This window comes from Equus asinus, chromosome 22, assembly GCF_041296235.1.
Source record: "Equus asinus isolate D_3611 breed Donkey chromosome 22, EquAss-T2T_v2, whole genome shotgun sequence".
Lineage (NCBI taxonomy): Eukaryota > Metazoa > Chordata > Mammalia > Perissodactyla > Equidae > Equus > Equus asinus.
This window is the reverse complement of record NC_091811.1, coordinates 45,315,036-45,328,550: the sequence shown is the minus strand read 5'-3', so window position 1 is coordinate 45,328,550 and position 13,515 is coordinate 45,315,036. Positions and strand designations below refer to the sequence as shown.

The 13,515-nt window shown below is 37.8% G+C and overlaps 1 protein-coding gene across 5 annotated transcripts in view; it reads left to right on the top strand.

Moving 5' to 3' along the window:
* The window catches only part of ZCRB1 (zinc finger CCHC-type and RNA binding motif containing 1), a 64,032-nt gene that overhangs the window by 18,598 nt on the left and 31,919 nt on the right, over window positions 1-13,515 (top strand). The window contains exons 6-8 of one of the 5 annotated variants that reach the window (XM_014864275.3): window positions 733-845; window positions 944-1,019; window positions 5,360-5,901. In XM_014864275.3, coding sequence (XP_014719761.1) covers window positions 733-845; window positions 944-1,019; window positions 5,360-5,491 — 321 coding nt within the window. In that variant the 3' untranslated portion in view covers window positions 5,492-5,901. Of the gene's footprint in view, window positions 1-699; window positions 846-943; window positions 1,020-3,716; window positions 4,890-5,359; window positions 5,902-13,515 lie in introns of those variants that run through there. The other 4 variants (XM_044755593.2, XM_070494427.1, XM_070494426.1 and 1 more) reach the window with 4 other exon arrangements.

Genomic DNA, 13,515 nt, shown 5'->3' with positions numbered 1-13,515 from the left:
TGAAATTAATAGGAAAAGTGAGGAAGACTTTAACTTTTCCGTTTGTTTTTAAAACAGAATGTTAAGCAACATTTTGGAAGTTAACAGGAATAGTTTTGTCCCCATTATATCAAATAATAACTTAAAATTTTTACATTTAAGATAGGTGGTCCATTTCCACTTAAATTTTGAATTGTTTTATATCCTGAAACTTGAGATTTAAAATGTTTGTAAGGGGGCCCGCCCTGTGGCCGAGTAGTTAAAGTTCCACACATTCCACTTCGGTAGCCTGGGGTTCACAGGTTCACATCCTGGGTGCTGACTTATTCTACTCATCAGCCATGATGTGGAGGCATCCCACATATAAAGTGGAGGAAGATTGGCACAGTTGTTAGCTGAGGGCTAATCTTCCTCAAGCAAAAAAAAGGCAGCATTGGCAATGGATGTTAGCTCAGGGTAAATCTTCCTCACACATAATAATAATAAAATGTTTGTAGGAAGAATACTTCTTTTAGTGAAACTACTAAAATACTCCCTTATTGTTAAAGTTGTTTATTGGGAGTTATAATATCATAATCTCTTCCTTCTAAATATTAAAGTAATCAGTTTTGTTGATTTCTTTGTGTATATTCCCAGTGTGACAGTATTCTTTTGTAACTTCTAAAACCTTTTAGTCTTAGGGTACCAGGCAAGATTCTGTTAATAACACAACAAATATAGTATTTTTCTTTCCTTTTTAATGGGAAACAAAAGGAAAGTGGACACTTAAGTTATGCCTGTCCTAAAAATATGCTTGGAGAACGTGAACCTCCAAAGAAGAAGGAGAAAAAGAAAAAAAAGAAAATTCCTGAACCAGAAGAAGAAATGTATGTATAACCATTCTTACTAAGTACTTTATTGTGTGCTTCTGTCTTTGTACTCTTGACTGAGTGTATTCTGATTTTTTTTTTTGGTAATAATTTAGTGAAGGAGTAGAAGAGAGTGAAGATGAAGGGGAAGACCCAGCTCTTGACAGCCTCAGCCAGGCCATAGCTTTCCAGGTACTGAGCAGTTCCTTTAAAAGACACCGTGCAACAGCTGCCTTGGGTTAACAGTTGTGTATTCCTTGCTTACTTTATTGATCGTCTCCTCATGGCAACCTCCGTCTTTCCCCTTCACTTCCTAAACTTTAGGAGGCAGGCTATTTCTTTAAGATCTTTAGAGCAGCGTGATGGAAAAGTTCTCCTTGGTTCTTTGTAGATTTTAAGGGCCCCATAACTCTTTTAATGTTTTAATCTGTTTTCATTATAGAATTGAGCAGAACTATTTGATTAAAATGAATTTATCCCAACAGAAAAGATTTTATTAAAGATAGTGTTTTATTTTTTTTGGTCCTTTTTTTTCAGGCAACATTGGTTTATAACATTATATAGGTTTCAGGTATACAACATTATAATTCAACATCTATATACACCACAGCATGCTCACCACCAAAAGTCTAGTTTCTATTTGTCACCATACAATTGACCACCTTCACTCATGTTGCCCTTACCCTACCTTCCTTCCCCTGTGGTAACCACCAATCTATTGTCTGCTTCTGAGTTTTTTGTTTTTTTCTTTGTTTTGTTTTTTATATTCCACATATGAGTGAAATCATACAGTATTTGTGTTTCTCCATCTGATTTATTTTACTTAGCATAATACCCTCAGGGTCCATCCATGTTGTCATAAATGGCAAGATGTTATCCTTTTTTATGGCTGAGTAGTATTCTGTTGTATGTATATCATGTGCGACATAATGACATTCGGTCAGTGATATACCATATATACAATGGTGGTCCCATAAGATTAGTACCATATAGCTTGAGTGTGTAGTAGCCTATATCATCTGGGTTTGTGTAAGCATACTCTATGATGATCACACAATGACAAAATTGCCTAGCGATGCATTTCTCAAAAGGTATCCTCCTTGTTAAGCAACACGACCATATATGCTGCATCTTTATCCATTCATCCGTTTATGGGCACTTAGGTTGTTTCCATATCTTAGCTATTATAAGTAATGTTGCAGTGAACATAAGGGTGTACATATCTTTTCAAATTAGTGTTTTCATATTCTTCAGATAAATATCCAGAAGTAGAATAGCTAGATCTATGGTAGTTCTATTCTTAATTATTTGAGGAATCTCCATAGTGTTTTCCATAATGGCTGCACCAGTTTACATACCCACCAACAACGTATGAGGGTTCTCTTTTCTCCACATCCTCTCCAACACTTATTTCTTGTCTTTTTGATAATAGCCATTCTAATGGGTGTGAGATGATGTCTCATTGTGGTTTTGATCCGCATTTCCCAAATAATTAGTGATATTGAACATCTTCTGTGCCCATTGGCCACCTGTATGTCTTCTTTGGAAAAATGTCGATTCTGCCCTTTTTTTAATCAGGTTATTTGTTTTTTGTGTTGTTGAATTGTTTGAGTTCTTCATATATTTTGGATGCTAACCCCTTATTAGATCAAAGATATCGTTTTAAAAGAAGCTTCACTTCAAAACAAAACCAAAACCATACTTTTACCCATTAAAGGCCCTAACACAAGTACAGGCATACCTCACTTTATTTTGCTCTGCAGATACTGTGTTTCGCAGATGTTGCGTCTTTTACAAATGAAGGTTTGTGGCAACTCTGTGTTGAGCAAGTCCATCAGCACCATTTTTCCAACAGCATTTGCGTGCTTCACGTCTCTGTGTTATGTTTTGTTAATTCTCACAATATTTCAAACTTTTTCATTATTATTATATTTCTTGTGGTGATCTGTGATCAGTGATCTTTGATGTTACTATTATAATTGTTTTGAGGTGCCATGAACTGCACCCATACAAGACAGTGAACTTAACTGATAGATGTTGTGTGTGTTCTGACTGCTCCCCTAACTGGCCATTACCCCATATCTCGCCCTCTCCTCAGACTTCCCTACTCCCTGAGACAGGATAATATTGAAGTTAGGCCAGTTAATAACCCTGCAGTGGCCTCTAAGTGTTCAAGTGAAAGGAAGAGTCACACATCCCTCACTTTAAATCAAAAGCTAGAAATGATTAAGCTTAGTGAGGAAGGCATGTCGAAAGCTGAGATAAGGCCAAAAGCTAGGCCTCTTGCGCCAAACACTTAGCCAAGTTGTGCATACAAAGGAAAAGTTCTTGGAGGAAATTAAAAGTGCTACTCCATTGAACACATATATGACAAGAAAGTGAAACAGCCTTATTGCTGATGTGGAAAAAGTTTTAGTGGTCTGGATAGAAGATCAAACCAACAACAACATTCCCTTAAACCAAAGCCTAATCCAGAGCAAGACCCTTACTCTCTTCAATTCTATGAAGGCTGAGAGAGGTGAGGAAGCTTCAGAAGAAAAGTTTTAAGGTAGCAGAGGTTGGTTCATGAGGTTTAAGGAGAGAAGCCATCTCCATAACAAAAAAGTGCAAGGTGAAGCAGCAAGTGGTGATGTAGAAGCTGCAGCGAGTTATCCAGAAGATCTAGCTAAGATAATTAAGGAAGGTGGCTACACCAAACAACACATTTTCAATGTAGAGGAAACAGCCTTATGTTGGAAGAAGATGCCATCTAGGACTTTCCATAGCCACAGAGGAGAAGTCAGTGCCTGGCTTCAAACCTTCAAAGGACAGGCTGACTTCTTAGGGGCTAATGCAGCTGATGACTTTTAAGTTGAAACCAATGCTCATTTACCATTCTGAAAATCCTAGGGCCATTAAGAATTATGCTAAATCTACTCTGCCTATGGTCTATAAATGGAACAACAAAGACTGGATGACAGCACATCTGTTTACAACATGGTTTACTGAACATTTTAAGCCCTCTGGTGAGACGTACTGCTCAGAAAAAACAGATTCCTTTCAAACTATTACTGCTCATTGACAATGCACCTGCTCACCCTAGCGCTCTGATAGAGATGTACAATGCAATTATTGTTGTTTTCATGCCTGCTAACATGGCATGAAGCCCATGGATCAAGATGCAATTTTGACTTTCAAGTCTTATTATTATTTCAAGAAATACATTTCATAAGGCTATAGCTGCCATAGATAGTGATTCAGTCTCTCTGATGGATCTGGGCAAAACCTTCTGGAAAGGATTCTCCATTCTAAATGCTATTAAGAACATTTGTGATTCATGGAAAGAGCTTAAAATATCAACATTAATAGGAGTTTGGAAGGAGTTGATTTCAACCCTCATGGATGTCTTAGGGGGTTCAAGACTTCAGTGGAGGAAGTAACTGCAGATGTGGTGGAAAGAGCAAGAGGACTAGAATTAGAAGTGAAGCCTGAAGATGTAACTGAATTGCTGCAATCTGATAAAACTTTAATGGATGAGAAGCTGCTTCTTATGGATGAACAAAGAAAGTGGTTTCTTGTGATGGAATCTGCTCCTGGTGAAGATTGGTGAAATGACAACAAAGGATTTAGAATATTCCATAAACCTAGTTGATAAAGCAGCAGCAGAGTTTGAGAGGATTGACTCCACTTTTGAAAGAAGTTCTGCTGTGGGTAAAATGCTATGAAACAGCATTGCATGCCACAGAGAAATCGATTGTGAAAGGAACAGTCAGTTGATGCAGCTGACTTCATTGTTGTCTTATTCTAAGAAATTGCCACAGCCACTCCAACCTTCAGCAACCACCACCCTCATCAGTCAGCAGCCATCAACACTAACTCCACCAGCAAAGAAAAGATTATGACTCTGAAGGCTTAGGTGATGGTTAGCATTTTTTAGCAGTAAAGTATTTTTTAATTAAGATAAGTATGTACATTGTTTTTTTAGACATAATGCTATTGCACACTTAAAAGACTACAGTATAGTGTAAACATAACTTTTATATGTGCTGGGAAACCAGAATTTCATGGGACTCACTTTATTGCAGTGGTCTGGAACCAAACCCGCAATATCTCTGAAGCATGCCTGTATATGAAACATTTTTTGATGAAGGGAATATAATCTCCTGGTTTTATATAACTACATTTTATTTTAATTTAGTTGATAAACTGTAGGTGCATATGTCAATTTATTTTTCCTTTTAGTTAACTAATGTCGTATTTTATATGATATTCCCACCTCCGGCAGGTATGGCAGATAGGCTTCATTTCACATGCCTGTCACTTAGTAGTAATTGCCTGGAATAATTTTGAGTAGCATGGTGAGACTAGGACATAACTCAGGGATGGGGGAGGGATGTCCTGATGGAGGAGAATTGTCTTCATGGGCTGGGAGAGTGGGGAGTGTTGGCACTTGTGGTGTGTTTTTGCCATGTTTTGAATTAGTGCACCATAAATAATATTAAACTGGCTCTTGGTTTTGTTTTGTTTTGTTTGTTTCCTGAATCACCTTACAGCAAGCCAAAATTGAAGAAGAACAAAAAAAATGGAAACCCAGTTCAGGGGGTCCCTCAACATCAGATGATTCAAGACGCCCAAGGATAAAGAAAAGCGCATATTTCAGTGATGAGGAAGAACTGAGTGATTAAAATTATATTTATTATATAAATATCATTAAAAAAATTTTTTTCAATCTTGGAGTACCAAGTTCAGTTGAAACTAAAGATTACTTTTAGAATTTGAGCATAAGAACACTTAGTCCCAGATAGTTTTTTACTATAAAATAGTTCATAGGAAATTGGGAAATAATTTAAAAGTATCATGTTTCTATCTTGCCTTAGCAGAGTAAAAATTAAGATTTGCTAATAACCATTAATCTTGAAAACAGTTCATTTGAATAAAAAAGAAAACTTAATACTATCATAGTAATGCTGTGTCATCCCAGGAAAAAAGATAGATATTAAAAAAATTTGTTTGAGAAGTTCGTTATAAAAGTTTATTTGTGTCTGATTGGTTTACATGAGGACTTTTTAAATAAATTTCGTCTTTAAAACAGTAACTTCATAAAGACTGTGAAAAAGTTGAATGATTTATTGTTATTAAATGTTAATAAAGGGCTGGCCCCATGACCCAGTGGTTGGGTTCATGCTCTCTGCTTCGGTGGCCCAGGGTTTCACCAGTTCGGATGCTGGGTACAGACATGGCACCGCTCATCAGGCCATGCTGAGGTGGTGTCCTACATAGCACAACCAGAGGCACTCACAACTAGAATATGCAACTATGTACGGGGGACTTTAAAAAAAATTACACAATGTTATATGTCAATTATATCTCAATAAAAATAAATTTCCAAAAAAAATAAATGTTAATACAATTTTCAAGAGAATTTTGTTTTTAAATATGGATGTTTTGTCCTCTTATTTCTTTTAGCTTTAGCCCAGTGTAGATAAATTGTAATCACCCATAAAATATAAAGTCAAGGGGCAGGCCCAGTGGCGCAGTGGTTAAGTGCTCACATTCTGCTTCGGTGGCCTGGGGTTCACCAGTTCAGATCCCAGGTGTGGACACGGCACCACTTGGCGAGCCATGCTGTGGTAGGTGTCCCACATGTAAAGTAGAGGAAGATGGGCACAGATGTTAGCTCAGGGCCAGTCTTCCTCGGCAAAAAGAGGAGGATTGGCAGCAGATGTTAGCCCAGGGCTAATCTTTCCCCCCCCAAAAAAAATGTATAAAGTCAAGTAGCTCTAAAAGGCCTAAAACCAAGCAGCAGTAATTTGTCTGCCCGAACTATCCCCAGAATCAACTAACTTCTTGAGCTGCTTCTTTTCATATGTACGTACATGTATTTCCGCAACTTAATTCATAAAGGGATAAAGGAGAATTTCTGAATCTCCTATACTCCCCCCTGCCCCCTTCCATCTTCCTAATATGGCTATGTTAAAATTTTTTGTTAAATTCATATTTATTATTTTTATTCTATGACCATGTAAATAATGTTCAATTCTGAGCTAACGTGTGCTGCGATTACATTTTCCTAAAGTTAGTAACTGCCTCATTTTTCATGTATTATATTTCTTCGTGTTTACGATTAAGTCTTCCCATTCCTTCTGCAGATGGTTATATGGGAATGGGATTTTTGAGCCTTTAGTTTTCTACTTTGTCTATTTCTATACTGATTGAATGGTTTAAAAAGAACACTCATTTCTTAGTTTTTTAATTACTAAAAGCAATAAAAATATTTCCCCTTTGAAAACTACAAAGCCAATTAAAGTGTTAAGCACTAGCCAGCAAAGAATCTTCTCGATTTCAATGAGGAATCCAGACAAAACAATGGAATGCTGGATTCTACTTTCTGTTCCACCCATTAATTCATCAAATTTAAAGCAAAGAAAAAAATTTGCCACAAAATATAGAAAAGTTTATATGAATACCTTAAAACACAGAATGGAAAATGAGCTAGTGACATATAGAAAATAAAAATAGTAAATAAAATGAAAAACATTCTTCATCATTATTATTAAAGAATCTATTACAACTAGTAGAACATTATTTTTTATATAATTAAAATAAAACTTGGGGCTGGCCTGGTGGCTCAGTGGTTAAGTGCACACGTTCCACTTCGGCTGCCCAGGGTTTGCCAGTTCAGATACCGGGTGTGGACATGGCACTGCTTGTCAAGCCATGCTGTGGCAGGCGTCCCACATGTAAAGTAGAGGAAGATGGGCAAGGATGTTAGCTTAGGGCCAGTCTTCCTCAGAAAAAAAGAGGAGGACTGGCAGCAGTTAGCTCAGGGCTAATCTTCCTAAAAAAAAAGAAAAGCAATGTTGATGAAAGTGATACAAGAGTACTTGTAGTATTATAAACTAGCTAATTTCTGAAGAATGATTTAACAATAAGTATTAAATATTAAGTATGTTCTATTGTTTGAACCAGAAATTACATTCTGTTTTATTCTAGGGTTCTAATCAGAAATACAGGTATTTAAGTACAAAGGTACATATTGTTACTTCAAATTCAAAACAGAAATAATTAAATGTCAACCAAAAATAATTAAAGCATGATACATCCAAAATGATAGATTAGGAAGCATTAAAATGTTTCAAAGAATTCCTAATGGTATGGAAAAACATTGTAGATAAAATATCAAGTACAAAATACCTGCTATTGTATGGATACATATATGCATATGGATGGAAAAAGTCCACTACTAAGGTAATAATGCATAGCAGTTAAGAGTATAGCCTCTTTTGACAGACATACCCAGCTAGGTTCCTGTGGCCACATTGCCACTTACAGCTGATGGCCTTGGGCCATTTGCTTAGCCTAAGTTATTTGAAAAACAAAAAGGTACAAACAACACAAAAGGACAAAGATTGTATGATTCTACTTATATAAGATACGTAGGATAATAGGCAAATTGATAGAGACAGAAAGTAGGGTAGAGGTTGCCAGGAACTGGGAGGAAGAGGGGAGGGAGTGGCAGTGTTTAATGGCTAGAGTTTTTGTTGGGGATGATGAAAAATTTTGGACAGAGATAGTGGTGATGGTTATACAATGTTTTGAATCTACCTAATGCCACCAAATTATCCACTTAAAACTGGTTAAAACAGTAAATTTTATGTATATTTTACCACACAAATGTAGAAGCATAACTGGTTGAAAACTGTGTGAAGAGCAGTTAGGCCAGCAAGACCCTCCCTGCTCCCCCCGACTCATGCTGACCATGGCACCTGCAGTCTCCTTCCGCTCCCTGTGTCCAGAACACTATCAGATAGGCTCATTCACCTCAGGCAGGGGATTGAGACCTAGAGACAGGAAATTTGGGGCCCTGAAGAAAAAGTCAGTTCAATAATAAAGTCCCCCAAGTTGATATGCCCAAGGCAGCGGTAGTGATAAGTGCTTCTGATCTGCTTTTTAGTATTCAAATACGAACAGACAGATCAGCATCAACAAACATTTGAGGAAAGCCTCTAACATGGTAGAGATCCAAATGACCAGATGAAAACAAAGGGGCAAGCTTAGAGGAGCTGAAGAAATCCAGCTTGAAAAGTCTGTCTGGCCCCGTGGGTTTCAGAGAAACAGACTGTGGGCCTGTAATAAACTCAGTGATTTCTAATATGAAATCAGAGGGAGCCTGTTGCTGGATATAAGTTATGTTTTCTTTCCCTCTGCAATCATTTATTTCATTTGTTTTTTTGATTAGATGGCTTTCTGAAACTGCCAATTATAATTTTCAGATTATCACAAAAATCAGTTATGGCCACATATAATAGGACTTTATTTAGTTATTTAGTTAGTTAGTTAGTTAGTTATTTGCTAGGGAAGAGAAGCCCTGAGCTGACATCTGTTGCCAATCTTCCTCTTTTTTCACTTGAGGAAGATTAGCCCTGCTTAACATCTATGCCAGTCTTCCTCCACTTTATATATGAGTCACTGCCACAGCACGGCTGATGAGTGGTGTTGGTCTGCACCTGGCATCTGAACCTGTGAACCAAGGCCACTGAAGCAGAATGTGCCAAACTTAACCACTATGCCACAGGGCCAGCCCCTAATAGGACATATTAATAAGAAATGTTAATTCATTTCTTTGTTTTATAGTCTACAGGTGTGTGTATATGTGGTACACAACAGTGATCATGAAATATTTAGGCATTAAAATGTATAAATAGTAAAACGTAGGCTACCACGTCCAGAGAAGTACTTGAAAGCTTTACATAGAATATACCAGAGATACCGGCAGATCTGTTTTCCTTTGTTTCATACCACTGCTTTCCCATGCACTACCTTCATTTTCCAACAAGCTTTCTTTATGTGATAGCAGCGATGACCACTAGTATCTCTAAAGCTAGGAGTCCTGATACGAGAACTCCTTTTCCCCAGTGGTTCTAGCAAAAGTCCCAAGAAAAGCCCTGATGGGCCAGGCCTGTGTCAGAGTCCTCACTCCTGAAGATCACAAGTAGGGTCGGTCCCATCCAACCCACATAGACCAAGTTCTGTGCAATGTGGTATCTGTTTTCAGTTTGAAATCAATGTGGAAATTACTTACCCTGTCAAAAGAATCTTAAGCTCTCCTTTCATCACTGTCAAAGATAGAATACTGAGGCAGCTGAGCAGGACACACAGAGAAAATAGAGATGTGGCACCAAACAAAAAGAAGCAATTTCCTGTAATAAGCAATTTTCACAGACTATTTGCAGAATGTATGGAAAGAGGGTAAAGCCTCGTTGGAATGCAGTTTGATAAGCACTGTTACTTAAATTAACAATGTAAGCAGTTACAGTCAGAGACTGAACCCTAAGTCCACAGAATAGGTTTAGCCATTGTCAATTATTTTAAAAATTGCTTGTATAAGATCTGAATTTTAAGAATCCTTAGATACTGTTACAGACACAACCAATTAATAATTTAAGATCTGGTACATAGAGTAAGCATACCAGAAAGATAACAGCTTTTATAGAATGTGGTCTTAAGCAGATTCCTTCCCAGGAGTGTTGCATTTTTCATCAGCACATCTTTCCACATGCCTGGCTTTATGTGAAACACATAGCCATTTAATAAGGAGGTGGTATAGTTTGGTTAGGGCTTTAGGAGTGTACTCAAGACAAGTTAAATACAAAACAGGCTTTTAGCAAATTATCTGAAAGACAATTTGTATCACATTTAGCACTATATAGTATCACGCACTGTTCTAAAAACACTACAAATATAAACTAATTTAATCCCCTTTAAGTAGGCATTATTTTCATCATTATATAGATGACAGAATTGAGGCACAGAAAGGTGAGGTAATATACCCAAGGTCACAGGGTCGATGAGCACAACAAGGATTTAAATCCAGGCGAACTGGCTCTAGAATCTACACAAAGACTGCTATGCTCTGATGCTTCTCTCAATAAGTACTCAAACTATATTACTACCTTATCAACTAGAAAAAGGTGGGTTAAATTCCATATTATTTACATATGAATAACAATTAGAATTGTTGGGGGTTTTTTTGAGGAAGATTAGCCCTGAGCTAACATCTGCTGCCAAGCCTCCTCTTTTTGCTGAGGAAGACTGGCCCTGAGCTAACATCATGCCCATCTTCCTCCACTTTATATGTGGGACGCCTGCCACAGCATGGCTTGCCAAGCAGCACCATGTCCATATCCTGGATCCAAACTGGCGAACCCCGGGCCGCTGAAGCGGAACGTGCAAATTTAACCACTGTGCCACGGGGCCAGCCCCAGAATTGCTCTTTCTTAATGACTTTTCTGAAATGGAAATATTCTTTGGAAAAGCCAGCAAATTTTAAAGTTAAAGCTTAAAAGATCAAATGTATTGGGGCTGGCCCCGTGGCTGAGTGGTTAAGTTCGTGCGCTCCACTGCAGGCGGCCCAGTGTTTCGTTGGTTCGAATCCTGGGCGCGGACATGGCACTGCTCGTCAGACCACGCTGAGGCAGCGTCCCACATGCCACAACTAGAAGAACCCACAACGAAGAATACACAACTATGTACCGGGGGGCTTTGGGGAGAAAAAGGAAAAAATAAAATCTTTAAAAAAAAAAAAAAAGATCAAATGTATTATGCCCAACTACCTTCGTAAATTTTTAAAATAATCTCCACTTGGAAATCTCATGAGATCTCAAACTTGCTTGTCCAAAACTGAACTGCTAATCTTCCAGATCAGCTACACCCACAGCCTTTCCCACCTCTTAATATTTACTCCATCCTTTAGATCAGGCCAAAAATCTTCGAGGTATCCTTGATTTCTTTTCTTTTTCTTATACTCCACATCCAAGTCATAAGCTGTCAGCTCTATCTTTAAAGTATATTCAGAGATATAGAGCTGATTCACTGCTATCACTTGGCACAGGACACTACCATCTAGAATTACCGTAGTTGCCTCCACACAACAGCGACCCTTTCTAAACCAAGCCAGATGTAACCCTCGCTTGAAAGTCTTCCCTTGCTTTTTATCTTCCCCAGAATAAAAGCTAAAGTTCTTGCAGTGACCTATATATGAGGTCCCAAAAGAAGGGCATTATTTCTCTCACCTCATTGCCTACAATTCACCTCCTAGGTCAGTCTGCTATAGCCACGTTGGCTTCCGTACTGTCTCTCAAACTCTCCAGGCAGGCACGCACCTCAGAACCTTTGCAATCACTGCTCTCTCAGCTTGACCATTCTTCCTCCTGATCTCTTTAGGACATGCTCCCTGCTGATTTGACTGAAATGTCACCTTGAGATTTTTAAATTACATCATATACACACATTTTATTTTTTTCTGTCGATTTATTTTCTAATAACCTATGTAATTTACTTATCTGTCTCCCCTACTAGAATATAACTCATGAGGGCATGGATTTGTTTTGCTCATTGCTGAATCCCCAAAGCCTAAGACAGGGCCAGATGTGTTTATCAAGAAGGAATGCAGTAAACTCTTCTTAATTAAATGAATAAATATTACTAATAGAGGAAGCATAATTAACATGTCTTAAGAACACGAACTTTGGAGACAAATTGCTTTGGTTTAACATCTGCTTGTGTGGTCTAGTCGTGTGACCCTTGTCAAATTACATACACAGAACTGAACCTCAATTTTTTAATCTATAAAATGAGAGAACTGATTATTACCCAAATCAGGATTACTCAGAGGATTAAATTATGTAATCCATGTAGCTAGCTACAAGTACCTGGCACATAGTAAATTCTCAATAAACATTAGCTAGTTTAGAGGTAGTATAGTAAGTCAGATCATTTTGGATGAAGATAAAGTACTATATAGCCCTTTGTAGCAAATGAAAATTCTTCAATAATAAACTAAATTTTTAATGGATAAATGTACCTATTGTTTTGGGATACAATCTTAAAGGTTATTCCAACCCTCACTGCTTCTTATTGACACATCTGTTTCTTAGTGACACATTAGTCCTCCTAGTTTGCCCTTTGTAGCAGATCAGGTTGGTTTCCTGCCTACATCCATTTCCCCACTTCTCCTTTTGGTTTTAATACCTGAGTTATTGACAGTATTGAAGTATCCTTCCTATATGAATTTGACTTACTAAAAAGTGCCATAGAAATATCTTTTCCAACACTTACACAAACTTCAAACAGCCATGAGCTTCAGAAAAAAGTAACCTAATCTCTGGCTCCAGAAGGTAGATCCCAATTGGGCTAAGCCAACCATAATACCATTCCTCTTGCCAGTGATTGGTTAAGAATGAACATGTGATACAGTTCTGGCCACTACTAAGTGAAGGAAGTCTGTTGAGGGCTTCTGGGAAAAATGTCCTTGCTGTTAAGAATAGCGATAGTCCTTCTTTTTCTGAGTGCTGTTTCTCTGGATGTGATAATCTGGAACTGTTATTATGACCTGAAGGGCACCAGCCTTTAGTTGAATTTGATATTCACTTTGATAGCCATTCAATATTTAGCTCACTAAATATCTCTGCCTCGTAGGCACATAGTAGGATTGCAGTTCCTAGTCCACTTGTGAGTGGGAAAAGTAACCAGTACTGGTCAGTGAGTTGTGAGTGGAAATAATGTGTGTTATTTCTGAACCAGAGCATTTAATTGTTGGTGCAAGACACTCAAGAGTTCTCTTTTCCTTCTGACATAGTATCAGCAGTGTTCAAGATGTCACCTTGGTTCCTTAAGTAACTACAGTGAAAAGAGCCCCACAGCTGCCCTG